Here is a 24,467-nt window from a genome sequence, read left to right as displayed (position 1 = left end):
TACAACAGTGAAAGGTTCCTCCAGGAACCCCTTTTCTACAATGGCCTTTTTCCTGCTATTCCTCACTCACTTGCTTTTGTGCAACGTTTTTTGAGTGCTGGCGTGAAAACGACTCGGGACCTTCGTGACTGTAACAGGAACAGTTGGTTCTCCGCAGGACATCTTCAAGTAAAAACTGGTATCAGATCTTTGAGGAGCGTTGCCAAGGTCCTACAGGGAATCCTATGTGTTTTTAGGCACTTGGGCCTGAGCTTAACCGCCAACATTGGTGATCACCATACTAGCTCTAGCCTCCCGGCTGATAGCACCACAACATCTATCTTGTTGTCCTCATCACCACTTTCCAGCAAGGATAAAAAGAGACTGTATCGTTTGTGTATTTCAATCCGGTTTCCCTCGTTACAGCCGGTTTCTTTTGGGGCTCGATGGAAAGAGAAACTGCCTTCTGGGTCTCCCTCCCATCCGCAATGGTCTGCAATGTATGTTTCACCGATTGTTAAAAGGACTGGTGATATTGCTTGGAGACTCGCCCATATGGTGTTGCCCTCCAATGTTTTATTACATCGTTTTAATCAGGATAATTCAGTGGAATGCCCTTTTTGTATGATTTCTGAAGACCTTTTCCATGCTTACGTGTAGATTGTGCAAGACTCTCTCCCTTCTTTGGTTTTTTATCAACTTTTATTAATCGTATGAACTTTTCTTTTTCTGCACGGGTTTTTATTTTTGGAATACCACTTAGTAACAAAAAACGCTCTGAGACTGCTCTTGTAAATTTTTAAATTTCTATTGGAAAATTAGCAATCTACAAGGCAAGAAAAGCAAAGTTCCTGGCAAATGCTGATATTTTATGTGATGTGGTAATTGTGTTTAAGGCTCTGGTCATGGTAAGGTTACGCTTGGAATTTTCTTTTTGCCAAATTAAAGATGATTTACAAACCTTTGTGGAAAAATTGTGTGTAAAGGGGGGGGGGGGGGGGGGGTTGTAAACCTGATAATGGTTTGTTTAAAAAAAATTTTTAGTGTTTGGTGTTTTTATTGTTGTTGTTTGGCTGCACATGTTTGGAATTGGAATGACTTTATTATTTGCATGACTTGTGTGGTTTTCTTACTTTTATAATAAAAGAGCTTCTAAACTCAAAGTCTCTCTTCCTCTCTCTCTCCCTCCCTCTACTGTTCCTTTTGTCCTGTTGCGTCCTGATCTGTTCAGTGTACTAGTACTAGCTCTTCCATGAGCCTCGTCTATGTATACAAAAAAGAAAGAAAATGAGATTGGTACATTTTTATGCTGGCATACTATCCCAGATGAACCTAAAGCTTATCATTTCGACCACACCTCCCTGCATTAACCCTTTTTACCTCCCAACATGCATACATAATTATATGACCCCTAAATGATTACTGTACTCTTTTAATTTGATGTACCATACTTTACAGAGCGTTGGTGCTGCCACAGCAGTTTTTTGGCAAGGGTTACACTGGGTGGTTTGCCATTGCCTTCCCAACGTTGTTTGTCCATGCTCTATCCTTTTAAATGCTGAACCTCAAGCAAGGAAACAGAATGTACCATGTTCAAAGTGTGTGGTATGACTCGGCCGGGATTTGAATCACCGCCCTCCCAGACCCAGAGTGAACACTTCAACCATTACACCATCGAGTCTGGTAAAAACAAATGATAATTATGTATTGATATAATATTTGTATTATTCACAGTTTCTGATCTCATGCAGCTGAACCAAAGCTCGTGGTGCTTTGACCTAGTGACCTGATTATACGTTAATTATGACCTTTCAAGCATTCCAACCAAAACATTCACTCTATATCGCGGGTTAGAATATAATCTCGAATTATGGTATTAAGCTGTGCGGATTTAAGGGCTGCCAGACCACAATTTGGATTAACGATGGCAATCTTCACAAAAATGACCATCATAGAGGAAGGCAGGAATGCGTGGCTACAAAATGTCTACCTTGGACAAGCCGAGGCATGATGCTTCTTTAAGGTGTCTTTCATTGCCTTTCTACCCTCGCTCCGTCCAAGGTTTGGACGAAATGGAGAATAAAATAATGTAAATGTGCAGAAGGGTTTTTATTTTATGTTGTTTTTTAAAAATTAATTTTTGTGCATCGAGTTGAGGCTTGTGGAGGAGCTGAGCTATATTATTTCCTCTGCCACCGAAGGTGGGTGGAGGTTATGATTTCACCCCTGTCTGTCTGTTTGTTTGTTTGTGAACAAGACATCTAAAAAAGTTGTGGACGGATTCGGACGAAATTTGGCAGAGAGGTAGTGTATGTGACAAGGGCGAAATTAATTAGATTTTGGTGAACATCCGGATTTGGATCCGGTTAGTAGAATGAATGTTTTAAGTAATTCTTCACCATTGGGAGATAGGGCCAAAAACGATATATAGCAGGATATCTCAGAGTTGTGGACGGATTTGTATGAAACTTGGTGGACCGGTTGGGTGTGTGACAACGACTAATTGATTCGATTTTAGTGAAGATTTGAGTGTGGATTCGGATATGAGAATTATTTAATTTTCAAGTGATTCTTCACCATTGAGAGATCGGGCGAAAAGCGATACATAGCATGATATTTAAGAAGTTATGGACGAGTTATGACTAAACTCGGTGGATGAGTTGGTTCGGTGACAAGAACAAGCCGATTAGATTTTGGTTCAGGTCCGAATCCAGATGCAGCCTACCAGTGGCTATAAAACAAACCGCTCAACCTGGCGGGGGTTTGCGCTCTACCGAGTGCCCGTCTCGTTATATTTGATATAAACCCAAATGATGAAACTTTTTAACCACCTCTCCTCCCGAATCCCTTTTGACATCCTAAAGAAACATTCCCTTCCCCTTCCCTCCAACTCTACATCGTCCCTTTTCTGCCTTGTCCTCTTTCCCTTGATGCTGTTGGGTATTTTCTGAAGAGGATTTTGGAATAATTTCGCACAAATTGCCTATAATTCTATTGAATAGTACTAAAGGCATTCAGGCCCTTCATGGCTCTGCTGCAATCTCTTCAAGCCCTGTTGACTCTGCCGAAATGCATGGCTCCGGAAGGTGAAAGAGGACAGGGAAGAAAAGGGAATGAGTAGAGTTTGTCAGGAGTGAGAGGGAAATGCTGAGGATGGGATTAAGGGGGAGCCCCTGAAAAATATGTTTTGTTGAAATTCATTGGAAATTTTCTATAGAACCTGTCTATTGAAATTCTATAGTACTTTAGGACCAATGTCTAAAATGTGAACTGTTCCATATACATTTTCTGTAGAAATAGAATCGATAGTAAAAGTCGATAGTTTTCCACAGAATTTCTATATAATTTGTTCCAAAAGTACAGTAGAATTTCTATAGACGGGTTTATATAAACAGGAAGATTAAAGCTGCGAAATTTACACATATTAACTCTGAAGACTGCAGAAAGTTGCAGTAAATAAGGTTCAAAGTAAAACTGGCTCTTAAATAAACTGTAATTTGAGCACAGGGTAGTGTTGATGTTATCAATTATCATGCCAAATCTGCACACTCATGTCAAGAATTTTGCATTTGATGCCAGACTTGAGCCATGATTAATCAGTTAGATAAATCATACCACATATTGGAATAACCACAGTGATCAACAATACTTTTATTTCACTTTCATGAGGACACTTTACTAATTTGAACATAACAGCGGAAAATTTGTTCTACTTGCCACTTACAATTTGCAACCAAAAATTTACCATTCTCTTGTCAATAAAGTCTCGTGTAGGGCAACCTTACAGTTAGTAGTCGTTTTATTGAGGTGTAATATTTGTTTAAGAAATTTATGGTGGGAAATTTAAGTATGGATGTTATTGTAACAACCCCAAACCTCACAACCATATTATGAAAATGGCATCACCATTCGTTTGAAAAATTCACACCGAACATCAAGAGGAAGATTCAGTTTGGATTCTTTCTGTAAAAAGGAAAACTGTTCTCTTTTTGCTTGACATACAATCGTGGCCAAAAATATTGGCACCCTTGCACTTTTTTCAAATAACTCACAATTTTCTCGAAAAATAAGTTGAAATTCACGAAAGTATTTGGTCTCCACAATTATTTATTTCACTGTTAATATTACAGAATCTTTGTTTTTTATTCAGAATTTAATATATTCTTTTAAATCAGAAAATAAAAAGAAATGGCATTGGCAAACTTATTGACACTCCAGACTTAATATTTGGTAGCACAGCCTTTGGACAAAATAACTGCAGTCAAGAGCTTCCTGTATCCTGTAGCCATGAATGAGTTTCCCACACCTCTCTACTGGCAGTTTGGCCCACTCTTCTTGTGCAAACTGCTCCAGTTCCCCCAGATTTGAAGGGTGCCTTCTCCGAACTGCTATTTTCAGATCTCCACACATGTGTTCAATGGAATTTAGATCTGGACTCATTGCTGGCCACTTCAGAACATTCCGGCGTTTTGTGTTGAACCATTCCCAGATGCTTTTTGAAGTGTGTTTGGGGTCATTGTCCTGCTTCAAGACCCTTGACCTACGATGGATACCCAGCTTTCTGACACTGGGTTGAACATTGCGCTCCAAAATGCCTTGGTAATCTCCTGATTTCATGATGCCATGCACACATTCGAGGCACCCAGTGCCAGAGGCAGCACAGCAACCCCAAAACATCACTGAACCTCCTCCATGTTTGACTGTAGGGAAGGTGTTCTTTTCTTTGAAGGCTTCATTTTGTTTTCTGTAAACATAGAGATGATGTGCTTTACCAAAAAGCTCTAATTTGGTCTCATCTGTCTGTATGACATTTTCCCAGAATAATTTTGGCTTATTCAGGTGTGTTTTGGCAAACTCCAGTCTGGCTTTCTCAGCAATGGGGTCACCTGGGTCTCATACCATAGAACTCCCTTTCATTGAGTTAGCGACGGATGGTGCGAGTTGAAACTGTCGTGCCTTGTGTCTGAAGGTCAGCTTGAATCTGTTTGGCAGTTGGTAGAGGTGCTTTTTCCACCATTCAAACAATCCTTTGCTGCAATGTTCGATCGAGTTTTCTCTTGCGGCCACGTCCAGGGAGGTTGGCTACAGTGCCATGGGCCTTAAAGTTCCTGATAACAATGCGTACTGTGGACACAGGAACATCAAGGTCTGTGGAGATGGACTTGTAGCCTTGAGAGTGTCCATGCTTGGCTAGAATCTTGTGTCTGACCTCCTCAGACATTCTCTGGTTTTCTTTCTTTTCTCCATGCTCATTGCAGTACAAACAGTGACACAAAACAGCAGAATAACTCCTCTTCTCCATTCAAACTAGTTGATTGAGTGATTTTTATATTGCAGGCACCTGCTAATCACCATAGGTGAGTTCAATTCCAAAGTAAAGAAGAATACACCTGCTTGAAATCTAATTATTTCTAACAACTTCTAAAAGGTGCCAATAATATTGTCCGGGCCAATTTAGGATTTCTGTGTGGAATATGTTACAACTTAGTAATTTTTCAGCTTCTTTTGTTTTGTTCCACTGCAAACCAAACAAATACATATGTGGATACCAAAATATTTTTTTATTTCAACAATTTTCTGGAAGAAATGGTGCATTATTTGAAAAAAAGTGCAAGGGTGCCAATATTTTTAGCAGCGACTGTATTTGTATTGAAATGGCCTTGTTAAAAGAACCATTGTAGTTAAAAGTGCATCCTAGCTATACATAATCACTGACAACTTCAGTTTTGTCATTTCCAGACATAAAATAAGGAAAATTTCACACTTTACCTCTTGAAAGACTTTACAACTTTTGTTTTGGATATTTTAAGTCAAATGCCAAAGCTCACATTAATCCCTTACTGCATTTAGCGCACGCTGGAGTTCATCTCATCGGGAGATTCAGCCATCACAATTGTGTCATCAGCATAAAGTAACACATACAGCCTGATAAAAACTTCAATATCACTTTCGCTCAGGGTATTATTGATATCATGTGCAAGAAAATCGAAACCATTGTGAGGATGACTGACAAAGTATTCAAAGTCGTTTAAATAAACGGCAAATAGAAGAGGGGACATGTTTTCATTTTCACCCTGGCGTATACCAAGATTACACAAAAAAGTTGGATGGAGAATTACCTTTGTATGCCTCCGCCCCCGAAGGTGTCCGGAGGCATTATGTTTTCAGGTTGTCCGTCCATACGGGCTAAATCTCGTTTTTCTTAGCAACCACATGTCCGATTGAGACAAAACTTTCAAGGTATGGGTGACACCCATGCAGAATGTTTTTATCATAATTGTGACATCATAGGTCACGTGGTATGGCAGCCATCTTGGAAAAGACGCAGGTAATGAAAAAATTATTTCTCGGAAACCGCTGAATGGAAAAATTTGAAACTTGTTATCATATGACTTAGCATTCCAATATAGGTTATAGGCAACATTGATAACCTTGCCATTACACCCTGATGAAATCAGTTTCTGTCATCAAGAAGATCCATTGAGCAAGTGAAACGCTTTTTTTTATAGTCTACAAAGGCACAGTACAACCTGTTTTGGTGGGTTAAATACAAATCAACTATGGAATGTAGAGCAAATATATGGTCTCGGATGCTAAACTCTTCTCCAAACCCAGCCTGCTCATCGCCTAAGATACCACATCCCTCTATGTAGGTTGATAGTCTTACATTTGTTGCTGCAGTAAAACAGATTGCCGAAACAGCTCAAAAGAGTTATGCCACGGTAATTTTCTGGATCGTCAATAGATCCTTTATTTTTATACAATGGTATTACTATAGCAATGGACCAGTCACTGGGAACTATTCCTGAGTTCAATACTAAATTGAATAACCGAATTGTGAGTTGGATTACAGTAACTAGGCAATTTTTGAAAAATTCGTTAATAATGCTATAACACTTGTTATTTTTGAGTTTGGGTATTAAAGATAAAATCTCTTCAGTACAAAAAACACAATTAAACCATTAATTCACAGAATGATCAATTGTCCTTGGATCAAAATTTTCATCATAATAGCATATCCATGATCATTAGACTTCTGACTGAGTTTCTTAAAATGTTCATCAAAATGTTTCCAATAAAGCATGCCAATAATCACTTTGCGTGAGCATACTCTTATTAAATACCTCTACTTTCCAATAAGACTTCGGATTATTGGCCCCCGTTGGACTTAGTCTGAAACGGGGCTTATGGATTTGGTCTCGTCCGTCCGTCCATGCGTCCGCAGCCATATCTCGAATATGTGTGGACCGATTTTGTTCATACTTGGCACGAAGACAATACATGAGAGTATACACATGCACCTCACCTTATTTTGTGATCTGATCAAAGATGGCCGACTGGTAGACTGGTGACCATTTTAGTTGTAAAAAACCCGATATTGGCCACATCCTCAAACATTTATCAGAGATGCATTTAATAATCTTGTTCATATTTGGCACACAGATAATGAATGATGGGTTACATATGCACGTCACTTTTTTAGAGTTCAGATCCAAGATGGCCAACTGGCAGCCATTTTGTTACTTAAACGTGTCCTCATCCATTTCTCAGACATGCATGGACCGATTTTGTTCAAACTTGGCACAAAGCCAATACATGAGATTATACATATGCAGAATATTTTGTTTTGTCATCCGACTAAAAATGGCCGACTGACGGCCTTTAACTCCGTACAGCAAAACCACGATGAGTGCTATGACATTTTATGTCTGTTTCTTCTTGTTTTGCTTCATTTTTCTCAAATTTTTATTCGTCTTAACTTGACAATTTATAGTTGAGTCGGGAATCGAACCCAGGCTAGACAGCTACCTCAAAAGGTAGGTTGACCTATCAAGTAAGTCTTACAAAGGTAAGCTACTTATCAAAGTATAAGTGCTTCTTCTGCACCATCCTGTCAGACATAAAATCTTCCCTACATTATAGATCTGTTTTGTACCCCATTGTTATTGAAAACAAGCTCAACATTTAATGTTTTGAATCAATTTAATAAATAGAAATTTGCCTCAAATTTTCCTTCTAAAGGTGGAACATAGTTCAAACTTCAGTGTCAATAATAAAATCTCCCCTGTTCATCACACAGAATGCTCAATTAAACATGCACCATGGCAGTTCAATCGCCTCTGCCTCCTCCATCATTTCCTAATACAGTGATCCAAGACAGAGAAGGCTGTGTTCGAGTCAATTACCCCACCTTCACCCTGAATTTCACACCAGTCATTCTGACTGTCATATTAAATCTTTACCATTTTAATACAGGGTGTCCCGGAAATGTTTCAGTTTTAAAAGCTTATAACTTTTTACCTCTGTTACTGAAGGTGGACAGAGGTTATGTTTTCACATCTGTCTGTCTGTGAGCAGAATATCTCAAAAAGTTATGGATGGATTCGGACGATATTTGGTGGTCAGTCAGGTCAGGGACAAAAGGACAAATTGATTCGATTTCGGTAAAGACCCAGATCCAGAAAAGACAGTTAAAAAATTTTAAAGTGATTCTTCACCATTGAGAGATAGGGCCAAAAACGATATAGCAGAATATCTCAAAAAGGTTATGGACAGATTCGGGCGAAACTTGGTGGTCAGGTTGAGTGTGTGACAAGGCTGTATTCATTTCCTATATTTTTGTATACAAGATCGAGGCTCGTGTAAGAGTTAACATTAATCACAAAAAAACACAAGCAAACACATACAGTGCATTCAGAAAGTATTCAGACCCCTTCACTTTTTTCACATTTTGTTATGTTGCAGCCTCATGCTGAAATCGTTTTAATTCATTTTTTCCCTCATCAATCTACACTCAATACCCCATAATGACAAAGAGAAAACAGGATTTTAGAAAGTTTTGCAAAATTATTAAAAAGAAAAAACTGAAATATCACATTGACATAAGTATTCATACCCTTTGCTATGACACTTGAAATTTAGCTCAGGTGCCTCCCATTTCTCTTGATAATCTTTGAGATGTTTCTACACCTTGATTGGAGTCCACCTGCGGTAAATTCAATTGATTGGACATGACTTGGAAAGGCACACACCTGTCTATATAAGGTCTCACAGCTGACAATGCATAGCAGAGCAAAAACCAAGCCATGAGGTCGAAGGAACTGCCTGCAGAGCTCAGAGACAGGATTGTGTCGAGGCACAGATCTGGGGAAGCCTACAAAAAAATTTTCTGCTGCATTGAAGGTTCCCAAGAGCACAGTGGCCTCCATAATTCTTAAATTGAAGAAGTTTGGAACAACCAGGACTCTTCCTAGAGCTGGCCGCCCGGCCAAACTGAGCAATCAGGGGAGAAGGGCCTTGGTAAAAGAGGTGACCAAGAACCCGGTGGTCACTCTGGCTGAGCTCCAGAGATCCTTTGTGGAGATGGGAGAAACTTCCAGAAGGACAACCATCATTGCAACACCCCACCGATCTGGGCTTTATGGCAGAGTGGCCAGAAGGAGGCGTTTCCTCAGTGAAAGACACATGAAAGCCCGCTTGGAGCTTGCAAAAAAGCACCTAAATGACTCTCAGACTGTGAGAAACACAATTCTGTGGTTTGATGAAACCAAGATTGACCTGTTTGGGTTCATTTGTTTTCCATTACCCTCTTCCGTCTCTCTTTAGTCTTTGTACTTTTGGTTCCATTTGCTCTCCAATGCTACTTCTCTGTGTGGGCTCCACCTTGAGCTTAACCTGGCCAGCAACAGCATTCACATCACCGATAACACCTGTATTCTCGTTGCCGAGATGTCTATTGCACCACCCTGTAGTGATACCAGCACCAATACTCCTTCTACACTGGACCTGTCGTTCTTTTTGAGAGGAAAAACAACCTTAATTTTCAATTCAAAACTCAAACACGAGAAGTGGGACGAGCCCAAACTTTCTGAAAGCTCATTCTTTCGCCACACTCCTAATTCCCACATTAGCAATGCAGAAAAAGGGATTTTGGGGGAGGTTTTCTGCCTAAAAAGGCTATAAACTGTCATCCCGGTGTTTCACGGGTCGGGCGATTCGTCAATGTGTGTGCCATCCTTAAGATGGATTTTAAGCTGGTGTCTCGTCTGCCAGAATTCGTTTGTGGGTGTTAAAGATCCCACGGTGTCCTTCGTGAAGTGCATGCAGGTGAGTTATTGCCGGCTCCATGGCAAAGTTCCAAATCCTTGAGGGCAAAAGGTTAGAAGATATCTTACAAAAAAAGGTTAGATCAGAAATGGGGCGAGCAAGTTATTTCACATTGTTCATATATTTTTGACACAGTTCCTTCCCTGGATTTAGCAAATATATGATTTGAATGGGATGAGATTTTGGGTTCGTTTTATGAGCAGGAGCTACAGATACAGAAGACAAAATGAATTTGTTATAATGTTTTGGTCATCTCATCTCGATTTTCAAAGATTAACTTATAAAATTGGTCGTGATGTCCGGATGTCTGTCTGTCCGTCCGTCTGTCCGTAAACTTTTCTATTTTTTTCTACTCCCCTATCACCTGGCTAATTCTTCTGAAACTTGCCACATTAATACAAGACAGTATCCCACACAATTGATCTTCTTTGTTTTTCGATTTCGCATCATGGGGGCTTCCATGGATGGGGGGTGGGGGGTGGGGAGTAAACGCCCAAACTTCGGATCCCCACTCGCCCCTTATTTACCAACCGATTGCTCTGAAACCTGGTATAGCCCTTCTACTCGATGCTCTCCAGGGTAGCCCAGACTTGAATTTTTCGATTTCGGATCAGGGGGGGCTCCCAGAGGACATCAGAGGATCTCCCGGGGGATGGGGGTCTCCCCAAATCAGCAGGGGTCTGAATTACAACCTCAAGAGATGACCGTCAGCTCACTAAGGGCTATTTATTCAATCAATCCTCTCTAGATTTTGCCTTGAAGTACCTTCATCCGATACACATAAACCCCTTTTTATATAATTCCTTTGCATTAATCCCCCTACTCAGATTTAAGTAGTCGAAGGTGAAACACTGTAAGTCTAAACCACACGTTTTGATTTTCCATTCCTTTGTCCTTGACCTGATAGAGATGGAATTTTTCATAAATGTGTTTTCAAAAAGGACTTGGACTCCAAGAGGAATGCTTAAAAACATTTTGGATCATTTTTGAGATTTTACAGGGGTCAAAAGGGACTCAACATTAGGGTTTTGGGCTTGCTATGACTTGCTACAATCTGTGGAGCCTTTATATTTAAACCAATCCAGGCAAGACTTGACACAAAAATACCTTAGCACAGGTCCAACGGATTAAAGCAGGTAAACTTGGCCTGGTGTCTTTAACTTCTTCGTTTGGCAAAGGTTTGTGTACACATACAGGTGATTATGTGCCTTGTGGTGTCAGAAGCCATTTGGCAAACTAGGTCACACCTTGATTATGTGGCCACTCGCAATACCTTTGTCATTGTCACATGAGAATGAGCATTTAAGTTGTTTTTTGTTGTATTTCTTGAATGTAAATTCGTGGAACATTTTCATTCTCTTGCGAATATCTGCAATTTAAGTTATAATTTGTTTGTACTTGAGAGATCTTGCAAGTTGGTGTCAAACTTCTACAAATGGTGTATGGATGACGTTTGTATAGGATGATTGTGGTGTGTGAACTTCAGAAGTCCTAAGGAGTTGTGTCAAATTCGAATGATGGTCTTGCTTGACGTTGTTATATTTGAGGAGACCCTATAGATTGTATCTTACAACAATTTAATGAGTAGTATGGAAAACGGTGCTGTGTATGACATGAGTAATTGGTGAACTTCTGGTGAAATAATTGTCAGTGGGTTTTCAGGTCGCCCAGGTATTCTAGAAGTCTCATTTCTATACAACAAACTTTTTTTTTTTTTTTACAATGCTATATTTTCTATACAATGCTTGTATATCCCAGTCCAGAAAAACACGGATTGTCTGTCATAAGGCAATAGCTATTGTATATTGACCCGTGTGTTTATTTAACACGAGGGTTATTAAGAGGTGGATTTAATCACCAGAATTAAAAAAAACACACGACCTAATAATATCGAACACTGTCAATTAACCAGATGGTATTGAGAGAATACTTACCCTGCGCAGTCAACTTTGTGCGAGCCAACTCTTCTGTTTTTAAAGGGTTTTTTTTCTTTGATCCAATATGGCTGCCAGACCACGTGAGCGATTACATCATAAATTTATATTCTCTAATATAATTGTTGCGTAGATCACTCTCAATAAATATCAAACTGATCAGACTAAGCGTTGCGACTGTCGAATTATGACGTCATAATTACGGCACCAATGAGGTCATCATTAACAAAACCTATTCCCAATGCGGAGTTCTTTACAATGAGCCACGTTTCAATTTCTCCATAGAGCTGTTTGGTAGATTATAGAGATACAACGTTTTTCGTTTTTTCCAAGATGGCACCTGTACCACGTGACCCATGACGTCATGATTTTCATTAAAACATTCTACAGGAGGAGGTACCCCTATGGAACAAATTTTGTGTCCATCGGACTAACAGTTGCAGAGGAAAATCTTTTTTTCATACTGATCACATCAAGCATTGTACTTGTCGACTTATGATGTCACAATGAAGGCACTGATGTCATCATCATCATCATCAGCATATCTTATTCCCCATGGGGAGTACTTGACAATGAGCCTTGTTTCAACTTTTTCCATTGAGCGGTTTGGGAGATATAGAGGTGTAAAGTTTTTCCAACATGGCGTCCGTATCACGTGACCTATGATGTCATAATTGTGAATAAAAAAATTATACAGGCAGAGGCATTCCTATGGTAAAATTTCGTGTCAATCAGACCAACGGTTGCCAAGAAAATTAATTTTAAAAATGCAGGCACGCACGCCACACATACGCAACCGAATGCCTAACCTTGATTTTCGCTACGCGAGCGCAGGGTAATTATACTATATTCGCATAGGAGAGTGACACAACATATGCAACGAGAACACTACTCGGCAGAACGCATACCTCCCACAGGTTGAACAGTTTACGTTATATATTCCACTGATAGGCTGGATCTTGATTTGGATCTGAACCAAAATCTAATCAGCTTGTTTTTCTCACCGAACCAACTCATCCACCTAGTTTTTTCATAAGTCATCCAGAACTTTTTGAGATGTATTTATAATGCTGGGCTCCTGCCGCTGTTTGTATTACCATCGCAGAATGTGGAAAGAGGACAAACTTGAACCAGACCGCCACACGTTCTCGAAAGGGCCGCGTACGAGCAGGGCTCGCGCCACACAGATTTTTTCTGTCTTGTCCTTTCCTTTGTCCCATTGTATTCCCATCCCAGTGTAAAAGCGATAAGGCTATTTATTAAGTAGATGTGGTTTCGAGGGCGCATTGTGTTTATTTATTATTTATTTGATACTGTTTGTGATCACAGCTGTGTGATCGTGTAAATCTTCCTTCCCCTTTTCTTGCTTGTTGATAACCCCTCTAATTTTGTTGAAACCTTGTATGGTTGTCAAGAGTGGTCTCCATAGTGCTTAGCGGGATTGGCATACAAATTGTTAGATGGGTAATTTCATTTTGTGCATTAAGCACAGTCATTAGCAGATCCCTAATCAGCTTGCTCGGCCATTCTTGTTAGCGGACTTGCCATGGCCATGTGTTCTTGAATGCTGATTAGCACCAAATCAACCTGGCAGACATGAAGATCTTTTCATCCCATCTTACCAGCGGTGCGCCCTTTGCAGAAGATGTGCGACCATTACAATATTTGCAAAGAAGTCGATATTAAGTTAGCTAACCTGAGTTTAGTTGGATAACTTAATTTGGATGTAATGAGCACCTCTTAATTGAAATGGTGGGCATGAACCCCTGTTCCACATTTGCATTTGGTGCTAGGTTCATTACCAAAAGGAAGTGCCTGTCACACATCCATTCTATTTAGGTACCCATTAACAGTTAAAATTACCTCCAAAAAATTATGCTCCCTTATCTGACGGCCTGCTAGCTCTGCTCCTTGGAGAAATCCATTCTGCGCTGGTGATAGCCAGAAATGCGTCCATGGATTGATCCTTTACCCAGGAAATGGACTGGTGATTTGCCAATAAATTGCTTCTAAAACCGATGAAGGCTGACTGATGTTTCATTTCAGTGTAACAGCTGGCATTGCTTTTGACAATGGATGGGTCTGTGTTTTTTATCAACCACAACCTAGCCAGAATATATTTGTATGTATATGTACATATGTGGTAAAAACCTGCACTATACTTTATTTATGGCATGTTGGTGCTGCCATAGAAGTTTATTGGCATGGGTTATTCTGGGGGTGTCTCCTTTGCCTTCCAGCATTGTTTGTCCGTGCTCAATCCTTGTAAATTCTGAGCACCAAGCAAGGAAACAGCATGTAACTTTTCCTTTTTTAATTATTTTGTATAACATGGGTGGGGTTTCAACCACCAACCTCTCAGACTCAGAGCAGAAGCACTAACCATGATCCCACTGAGGCTGGTATGCATGCATTCATATTGTCAAGTCTGTGGCCGATGAACACCGGCCTCGGACAAATAGTTGTTACTCCGAGGCGTACGTAGTATACCCGAACTTGGCAGGATTATCTATTTCCGTGCGCGGGCAGGACCCGAAGCCTTACCTGAACGGATGGCCCCCCATGGGGTTTATTCCTCAAAGCCACAAACTAATAAACACACACGACAAGGAAAATTCACAATGCAAGAATGAAATGCAAAAATAAAGGATTTAATGAAAATAAATCACCGAAATAAAATGGATGGTGATGTAAAAACTATAATTCCTAATTTGAGGATCCTCCATCAGACACAACTACACAACAGGGGAATGATAAAAGAAAATCCCCCCTTTGATTTGGCACTCGGCTCTGGTCTCAACGAGTACTTTGGTGGGATCGGTCACTGAGAGGACCACGCTTCGAAGCACCCGAACAATGGCGCTGGTCAAGTGCGCCAGCACAACGGGATGTGCAGCAGGCAGCCAATGTTGCCCCACTCAATATCGGCCCAGCCAGCACAACCCAGTCCTTAGCTCCCTTGAAAAGCACCGAGTCAAAATGACACCTCTGGCTCCAACGCTGCAAGGCTTTCTGGGCTCTGAACAGTTCTCCTCAAACGCACACAAGAAAAACACCACCGCCCGCCACGAAGCCAGCACCAAAGAGCGACAAATTCTGTGACCGCCCGATCTGATCGCCAGAACCAGAGAAAGCAAGAGGGGGGGACACACCCTCCTTTTCCCTCGCTGACATCACTCTCGACCAATCCTGACGTCCCATTACATCATCCCATCTCCTCGACCAATCATCCCCTTCAGAGCGGTGCCTTCTGGCCTGCTTGATGCCCAATGACGAAGCTCGGGGCATAGCCTGCCAGTTCAGATCCTTGGAGGCGGGGTCTAGCCGTCTTTTGGGAATGTTCGGCTGGGTGGGGTTCACTTGCTGGTCGTTATATCTGGGTACTTTCGGCGATTATGGTTGTCGTAATTGTTGTTGTAATGGCGGCCCTTTTTAGTTGTCAAAAACAGAAGGGAAAATCACAGGAGGCAAATTACACACTGGGGGTTATTCATCATGAGCAAATGATGAGCATTTGAGCATTATGGTGACATGCAAACACTCTTACCCTAACAGGTTCCCGACTTATTACATGGAGATTCTTCTTCTTTGCGTGCACGGTCCATGCCAAAACCATTTCTTCCAGAAAATTGTTGATATTTTAAAAATATTTTGGAATCCACATGTGTATTTCTTTGGTTTGCAGTGGAACAAAACAAAAAAAAAAGGTGAAAAAATTACTAAACCTTAGCTTATTCCACACAGAAATCCTAAAATGGCCTGGACAATATTATTGGCACCTTTTAGAAGTTGTTAGAAATAATTAGATTTCAAGCAGGTGATTCTCCTTTACTTTGAAATTTAACTCACCTGTGGTGAGTTGCAGGTGCCTGCAGTAGATATAAAAAAAATAACTCATTCAACCCGTTTGAATGGAGAAAAGGAGTCATTCAGCTTGTTTGTGTCACTGTGTGTACCACAATGAGCATGGAGAAAAGAAAAAAAACCAGAGAATTGACTGAGGATGTCAGACACAAGATTGTCGCCAAGCATGCACAATCTCAAGACTACAAGTCCATCTCTAGAGATCTTGATGTTCCTGTATCCACCATAACAATGTTACCAGGAAGTTTAAAGCCAATGGCACTGCAGCCAACCTCCCTATGGGGGTTGTTGTTCGAATGGTGGAGAAAGCACCTCGATCATCTGCCAAACAGATTAAAGCTGACCTTCAGACACAAGGTACGACGGTTTCAACTCACACCATCCATCACCAACTTAATGAAAGGGTGTTTATGTGAGGAGATCCAGGAGGACTGCTGAGAGAGAGAGACATAATAAAGCCCAACTGGAGTTTTCCAAAACACACCTGAACAAGCCAAAATCCTTTTGGGAGAATGTCATGTGGACAGATAAAACCAAATCAGAGCTTTTTGGTAAAGAACATCATCTCTATGTTTACAGAAAACAGAATGAAGCCTTCAAAGAAAAGAACACCTTCCCTACCGTTAAACAAGGACGTTCAGTGATGTTTTGGGGTTGCTGCGCTGCCTCTGGCACTGGGTGCCTTGAATGTGTGCATGGCATCATGAAATCAGGAGATTACGAAGGCATTTTGGAGCGCAATGTTCAACCCAGTGTCAAAAAGCTGGGTCTTCATCGACGGTCATGGGTCTTGCAGCAGGACAATGACCTCAAACACACTTCAAAAAGCACCCAGGAATGGTTCAAGATAAAACAATGGACTGTTCTGAATTGGCCAGCAATGAGTCCAGATCGAAATCCCATTGAACACCTGTGAGGAGATCTCAGATCTAAATCTCATTGAACACCTGTGGGGAGATCTGAAAACAGCAGTTGGGAGAAGGCATCCTTCAAATCTGGGAGAACTGGAGCAGTTTGCACAAGAAGAGTGGGCCAAACTGCCAGTAGAGAGGTGTAGGAAGCTCATTCATGGCTATAGGAAGCGCTTGACTGCAGTTTTTTTTGTCCAAAGACCCGACTGGAGTCGTGTGCTACCAAATATTAAGTCAAGGGTGTCAATAATTTTGTCAATGCCATTTCTTTTTATTTTCTGATTTAAAAGGATATATTAAGTTCTGAATCAAAACAAAGGTTCTGTAATATTAACAGTGAAATAAACAATTATGAAGACCAAATACCTTTGTCAATTTCAACTTATTTTTAGAGAAAATTGTGAGTTATTTGAAAAATGTGCAAGGGCGCCAATATTTCTGGCCACCTCTGTATATAAAAAATACAAAGACACACACACACACACATACATATATATATATATATATATATATATATATATATATATATATATATATATATATATATATATATATATATATACATATATATCAGTCATTATGTGACTCCATACTATCATTAAACCGTTAAACTCCATTCAATTCGTTAAACATTCGGAGTGAACTCCATTCAATGTACAATGTGTGCTGAGTGGGTTCATCAAAAATGTAGTGGTCTGAGAGGGTCATTAACCAGTGTGGCAGCTACATTCAAATGTAAGGTGTGCACAGAGGGAGCTGCAGATGGAGGAAATGTTGAGTTGGATCTTGGAGACGGCGTGAAGCTGGAAGGTGTGAAAACATTTTGCTACCTCGGAGACATGCTGAATGGAGAAGGTGGATCAGACTCGGCAACGGTTGCTCGAGTGAGATGTGCATGGAAGAAGTTTCGGGAACTGAGTGGCATGCTTATGAGGAGGAGAGTGTCGCTGAAGCTGAAGGGAAAGGTGTATGCTGCATGTGTGAGAAGTGTTATGATTTATGGGAGCGAGACATGGGTAATGAACGTAGAGCAGCAACGAAGGCTGGAAAGGGTGGAAATGCGAATGGTTCGATGGATGTGCGGAGTATCGTTGAGAGAGAGGAAGACAAATGATGAATTGCGAAAGATGATGGGAATATTGCCTGTGATTGATGCTGTGAAGAGGAACAGGTTGAGATGGTTTGGTCATGTATTGAGGAAGGATGAAAGTGACTGGTTGAGAAGAGTGATGGAAGTTAATGTAGAAGGAAGTAGAGGACGGGGAAGACCGAGAAAGACTTGGCTAAAGATGGTGGAAGAAGAAATGCGGGCAAGGGGGTTAACAAGGAGAGATGCAGAAAATAGGGCAAAATGGAGAAGATTGTCATGGGGACCGCAAGGCTAACCCCCGCTCTAGCAGGGAACATGGCCTTAAAATGCATGTTGTTGTTGTGTTGTATACTATCAGTGGTGAACTGCCATTAAGGTGTCCCATTCAGCTATCGATGTACCTTAATGGGAGCGATAAGCACCGCCTGCCACACGGTACATTACCTCTGGTATCCACTTATGTATCTGGTATTTGGTACTTGGCGGTGACGTCACAGCGTGCGCTCATTAGGTTGGAGAACTGAAATTATATTCTGATATATATATATTTTTATTTTTTTATTTTTTTTCATTGTACTTTTTTGTGTATTTTGGACTATTGCGAGTATCTTGCTCATGTCACATTTTGAACCCCTCCCATATATTGCAAGCAGTTTTTTCTCTTATCTTTGCACCAGAAAATATTTGTCAGCATTTCTCTTTAAATTCCCCTTACAGTCTGTCGCTCTGGGATGTGTTTCACAAAAGCAAACCAAACAAAATGACAGCTACCGTACCTAATTTAATGAGCCAGAACACCATGAAAAAAGACTTTGTTTCGTTGTAAACATAGATATCTCATTGATTTCAGCACAAGTTCCCCTTCAGAATGATAAATGTAGAAAATCAAATGCCACGTGGGAAAGGTGGAGTTTGTGGTGTGAAATACTCCAATGTTAAAGGGCCTTTCATGAAAACTGTCCCGTGGACGACACAGAGAAACTCGAGGGTACTTCTTAAGAGTGTGAAAGGGCAGTGTTGATTCCCACAAAGTTATAAATGCATTTTATAACTTTGCCTTCAAGAAAAGGTGCGAAAAGCTGACAATTGATATTAAATAGGGTGTCCCATGAAAGCTTACTCAGTTGTAAATGTTTATTACTTGTTGTTGTTGTTTTTTTACCGTTATGCTTATGAGACTGGTATCATTAGAAAGGGCAACTCAGAAAGGTTGTGAATCTACTCTTTTCTTTTCGTCAAGGTTGATGGAAATATCTGAGATAAGTGGAGAACAGTGTTCAACGTGGCATAGTCATTTGAATTATTCCACTGTTATTGTTAAGATATTAAAACATTTTATTGCCAAACTTGCTGATTATATAAATTCATGGAGTTGCTCTCTCTAATGATGCCAGTCCCATGATATTGGGATGCAAATTAGAAAAGTTACAAACTTTCAAATCTGTATAACTTTCATGGGACAGCCTGTAGTAAAATGGCAAACAGTAATATGGCAGGCAGAATGGCTGGTGTGAAATTCAGGGTAAAGGTGGGGTAACTGAGTCAGAAACACAGCCTTCTCTGTTTTTGGATTATTTTTGAGGAATCATGGGAAAATAATTTTGGGAGACCCAATGCATTGAGGTCTTTATGAGAATTTAACGAGTAGTATAGAAATGCGTATTCTGAATTACTTGGTTCATTGTTGAACTCAGGGTGAGCTCATTCCCAGTGGGGAGTTCGGTGACTGCAAATGAGCTTATCTTGCGGGTGGGCTAGGGGATCCAAAATGGCCATTTCTATAAAATTGATGGAGAAATTTCTGTGAAATGGAAGAGTCGCATCTTTTGACATATTTTGTCATATGCAGCCTGTGGCTGCTGGTTGCATCATTGCTGTGAGCGCGACTGTGCCGACTAGAGTGAGGGTGGCGGAAGACCAAGCTGCCCGTTCGCTTTGGTTCACAAACTGTGCCAAGAATTTACAGCAATGTTGCAAAATCCAATTCTCCCCTTCCTCACTGAGCCCTCTCTGTCTAACTCCTGTCCTCCTCCCTCCTCGCCTCCCCTTCCCTTCTACCCTCTCACTCGCCCCCATCGCCTTTATTCCTCTTCAGTCTTTACGCCGGAGATAGACGATAAACGAGTGTTATCAATTCCAGCTGACAACAAAGAATTGAACACTGAATTTCTGTTGCTCAACGTTCCACAAGCGCACTGGGAAATTGAGAGCTGTTGGAGCAATGCCAAGATGGGGGCATGTTTGCAGCAGACCGAAACGTATTCCAGATGCAGCTGCTAAGGTCATCCGAATGTTCTAGAAAAGTGGTTAAACTTACATAAACTCCAGTTGCGCAGGAAAGGTGTCTGCACCCATCTCCGTTAGGTTACCCACTCCGCAAACAGAGCAAACTCCCCCTACTTCAAAAACTCACACTTGTGCTTTGTGAAAGAAATTCCATCCTCCACTATTTCTCTGGATATTTTCCTTCTCTCTGTGAAATAATTACTTTGGTGACTCTTTGGTTTTGTTTTGTTTTGTTTTTGTCGGTCTGTTTAGTCAACGCATCTCACCTGCCATACAAATGTTTTTTAATCATTAAAAAAAAATTAATAATAATTGTTAAATGGATTAATTTGCTTTTCTTTGTTGCCCTTTGCTGTTGCCTTAATTCTTAACTGAACTTGTTTGTTGCCAGAATTCGAACATGTAAAGTACTTTTATTCAATCTTTATGAGTATTAGAAGGCGTGATTCTGATTCTGATGTACCGTAGTCTGTTACAGTTTCTTGACAAGGCTATACTGGGGCGTTTGCCATTGCCTTTCCAGCAGTAGTTTATAAGGCAGGAATTTGTAATTTCTTTCAAGGTGCTGGAGATAGCTGACCTACTTTTTGTGAAGGACACCGTAGGGATCTTAACGTCCACCAACTAATGTTGGCAGATGGGGCGCTCGGTTTAGCATCCATCCGAGGGAGGGCACACACATTGATGAAAACCCCTGTCTGTGAAACACCATGATGACAGTTTAAAGCCGGGTCGGGATTCAAACCCAGGCTAAACAGCTTAAAGGTGAGTGTGCGGACCACTAGGGCATCTTGCCCCAGTCCAAAAAGTGGAATATCACGAGTAACACACATCCACACGCACACACACACACACACACACACACACACACACACACACACACACACACACCGGGACTTGGAAAGGCTCCTTTCCAAGTTCTGAAACCCACATTTGGAGATGACAACCAATGACACACACAAACTCACACACGTACCAGTGATAGTTGGAACAACGGGAATGATAAAGAAGAACCTTCCGGGTTTTGCTAGCTAGCGCTGCCGGTGTTGTGGGTGAATGGAGCATTCGTGGCACTGCTTTTTGATTAATATAAAAACGAAGGGCAAAATTACAAGAGGCCTTTACACACAGGAGAATTATTAACCATAAGCCCTAGCTAAATAACACAACTCCACTGTATGGAGACACGTAAATGCCCTTACCCGGACAGTCGGCCTAACTTAACTTACATCGAGGTGGGTACTTCTTCGTGACACTCAGAGCATGCTAATCAACACATTCTGAACTTCATTAAGGTATTTCATCCATACCCCAAAAACATAACTATATATATATATATATATATATATATATATATATATAATATATATATATCCAACCGAATGGCTTCACAAAATTCCCCCTCAATTTTGCATCTAGCCCTCAAATTACCTGTGCCAATTTTTTTTTTTTTTTTACAATTCTACCATGAACTAGGGAAGTATGGAGTTTCCACCAAAGAAGGGTGCTTCTCCATACATTTGCCAGCCGAGTATATATACAGTATATACATATATATATATATATATTATATTATATTATATTATAATAGCCTACGGTGATTCTGTCTGTCTGTCCAGGGGTGTGGCTTACTCCGTTTACAGAGTAGCTCCACCCATTCTGGGAGGGGCTTCGAAAACAAATCACCACCATTTTATTAACTCACATAGCTTTGAGGCCTGTTTAGTTAGGCCCGTGCTGTCTTGCTCTCCCTCAACAGTTTTATTTCAACTAATTCGATATATAATTTCATTTTTCACAGTCGCTAACATAGTTTTAGACTCGGTGGAAAAAAAACGGGAATAAAATCCCATGAAAGATACCGTTTATAGAACAAAATGCATTTTCAAAGGCCTGTAACATAAAGCCCATTCATTGAGTCTCCCTCACGGCTTTATCTCGACTAATTCACCATCACAGTCGCTGGGATGGTCCAAGTCTAAATTTCAGCTAAAGTTGGGAAAATCGGTGACATGTATTCCAACAGCCGTTTTGAATGCATTGACTGTTTATGTCGACACGGGGAAGGAGAGAGAGGAATGAGAGGCGAATGACAGAGGTGAATGAGAGTAGGGAAGGAGAGAGTGGAAGGAGAGGGGGGAAGGAGAGAGGGGAAGGAGAGAGGAGAGAATGTTCTCAGGACTTCATTATTTAAATTATCACTGAGTAAAAATACAGTGACTGAATACTGAAGTTCGGGATCGAACCAAAGTCTAATTATATTTTTCCATATCCCTGGGGTGTATATGCAGAGTTTGTTTTAAGCGAGTCAACTCTTTTCCAACCATGGAATGAAACAATACAGTACTTTAAAAATTAGTAAGGGAAACATATGAAAATCTGTTAACTAAATTGTTACCAAAAACTTTCTTCACCAATATGTTTGTAAAGGTGTGTAATAACATGTGTTAAAATGTTGAAGTTCAACTCCCGTGGGAAACCCAGAAAAAAAGCTGTTGAATTCGGGTACCGAAAAATTATTTTCGAGAACTTTTATTTTTTTAAATCGGCCCTTAAGTAACTTATGAGGGGTCAAATAAGGGTTTTTCATGATTCTGAGTTGATTGTTAACATTTATATTTCACCACAGACACTCCTTTGTGGAAAAATAATTTCTAAATATATCTCATTTTCTACTTTGCAGGACATGGAGTCTAGCAATATGGATGAAGACGTTACTCCACCTGTGCTCAATTGCTTCATCTGTGCACGCTCGGATACACCAGCTGAAAGGCTCATACAGGCAACTCCAAAGGGATACTCAACTTTATTGAAACAAGCAGAAACTGTCGAAAATGTTACTGTTGTGGAACGTATGAAGGAGGCTCAAAAGGAAGGAAAACTGAGGTACCACCAGAAGTGTAAAAATGATCTGTACAACAACTTTGTTGCAACCACCAAGAAGTCAGCTCAAGCATCAAGGGCAGAGAAAGAGTCATCAAAGTTGAAGAGAAGACGCACTACTTGTGAGTTCAGTTCATCAACTGGCTGCAGTTCTAGAAGATCACAGTCAGTTGACCTCCTGTATAAGGATGTATGCATTCTTTGCAACCAACCAGCCCAGCTCTACAAAAATAATCCAGCACAAGCTAGAAAGAAATACAGAGTGCCAGATAATTTGACTGCAGATACACTGAAGGCAAGCTTGCTGAAGACAGCACGGAGTCGCGGGGATGACTGGGGCACTGAAGTCACTGGACGCCTGGAAGGGATCAACGACTTGGTAGCAGAAGAAACACTGTACCATTTGCGATGCAAACTTATGTTTGCGAGAGGTGACAGTTTGTCCAAGACTGATGAGGAAGGAAAAAGGAAGAGAGGACAGAGGAGTATTGATGAGGAGCGAGAGGCAGTTTTTATTGAATTCTGCGAATGGTTAGACTCAGAATTAGAGCATGGGGTAATGAACATGGACCAAGTCCATGAAAAGCTGCAGGAGTTTGATCAGTCACCAGAGAAGAGCCTTTCTTATTCAAAGCATTGGCTAAAGATAAAACTTCTAGAGAAATACGAAGACACCTTGTATTTCACAACACAGGAAAGAAGGGCAGATGTACTCTGTCTCAAAGATGGCACCGACAATATTCTGCGAGAGCATCATGCTAATCTTGACCATGGAGATGAGAAGACTCAGATCATAAAGACGGCACTCAAGTTCATATCCAATGATATTGCCTTGATTGATTTAGGTCCAAAGTCATATCTGGCACCCAGATTGCAGCAACCGGCGATGCAGCTGCAAGAAGAATGGGGTCACGTGCATCTCGGCCTGTGGAGTCTGTAATGGCATTACATGCAGAAACTGCAGTCATGATGTTGTTGAGTCTGAAGAAGACATAGACAATGACTGTTGAAACTTCTGACATTGTGAATGAGAAATAACTCTTGAGTATTATATATGTATGTGAAATAAAAGCTACTTTGTGTGTAAATGTAAAAGTGAAAATATAAATGTTAACAATCAACTCAGAATCATGAAAAACCCTTATTTGACCCCTCATAAGTTACTTAAGGGCCGATTAAAAAAAATAAAAGTTCTCGAAAATAATTTTTCGGTACCCGAATTCAACAGCTTTTTTTCTGGGTTTCCCACGGGAGTTGAACTTCAACATTTTAACACATGTTATTACACACCTTTACAAACATATTGGTGAAGACATTTTTTTGGTAACAATTTAGTTCACAGATTTGTGAAATATCTCATAAAATGCCCTTACTAAATGTACATAATAATGTAAACTAACTATGGAATACAAT

General features: G+C 40.5%; 1 protein-coding gene across 1 annotated transcript; it reads left to right on the top strand.

Annotated features, from left to right (window-relative positions):
- The first annotated feature begins 1,437 nt into the window (after window positions 1–1,437).
- LOC144892839 (uncharacterized) lies at window positions 1,438–24,271 on the top strand. Its single transcript, XM_078781168.1, has 2 exons — window positions 1,438–1,662; window positions 22,855–24,271. Exon 2 carries the CDS (start codon window positions 22,858–22,860, stop codon window positions 23,992–23,994), a length of 1,137 nt encoding a protein of 378 aa, XP_078637294.1. The 5' UTR covers window positions 1,438–1,662; window positions 22,855–22,857; the 3' UTR covers window positions 23,995–24,271.
- Window positions 24,272–24,467: the final 196 nt, after the last annotated feature.

The sequence above is a fragment of the Myxine glutinosa genome, chromosome 7 (assembly GCF_964187855.1).
Source record: "Myxine glutinosa chromosome 7, kmMyxGlut1.1, whole genome shotgun sequence".
NCBI lineage: Eukaryota > Metazoa > Chordata > Myxini > Myxiniformes > Myxinidae > Myxine > Myxine glutinosa.
This window is presented reverse-complemented; position numbering and strand designations above follow the sequence as displayed.

Excerpts from the sequence above, each read along its gene's own strand:
- LOC144892839 (XM_078781168.1), top strand. The coding sequence starts at position 22,858 with ATGGAGTCTAGCAATATGGATGAAGACGTTACTCCACCTGTGCTCAAT.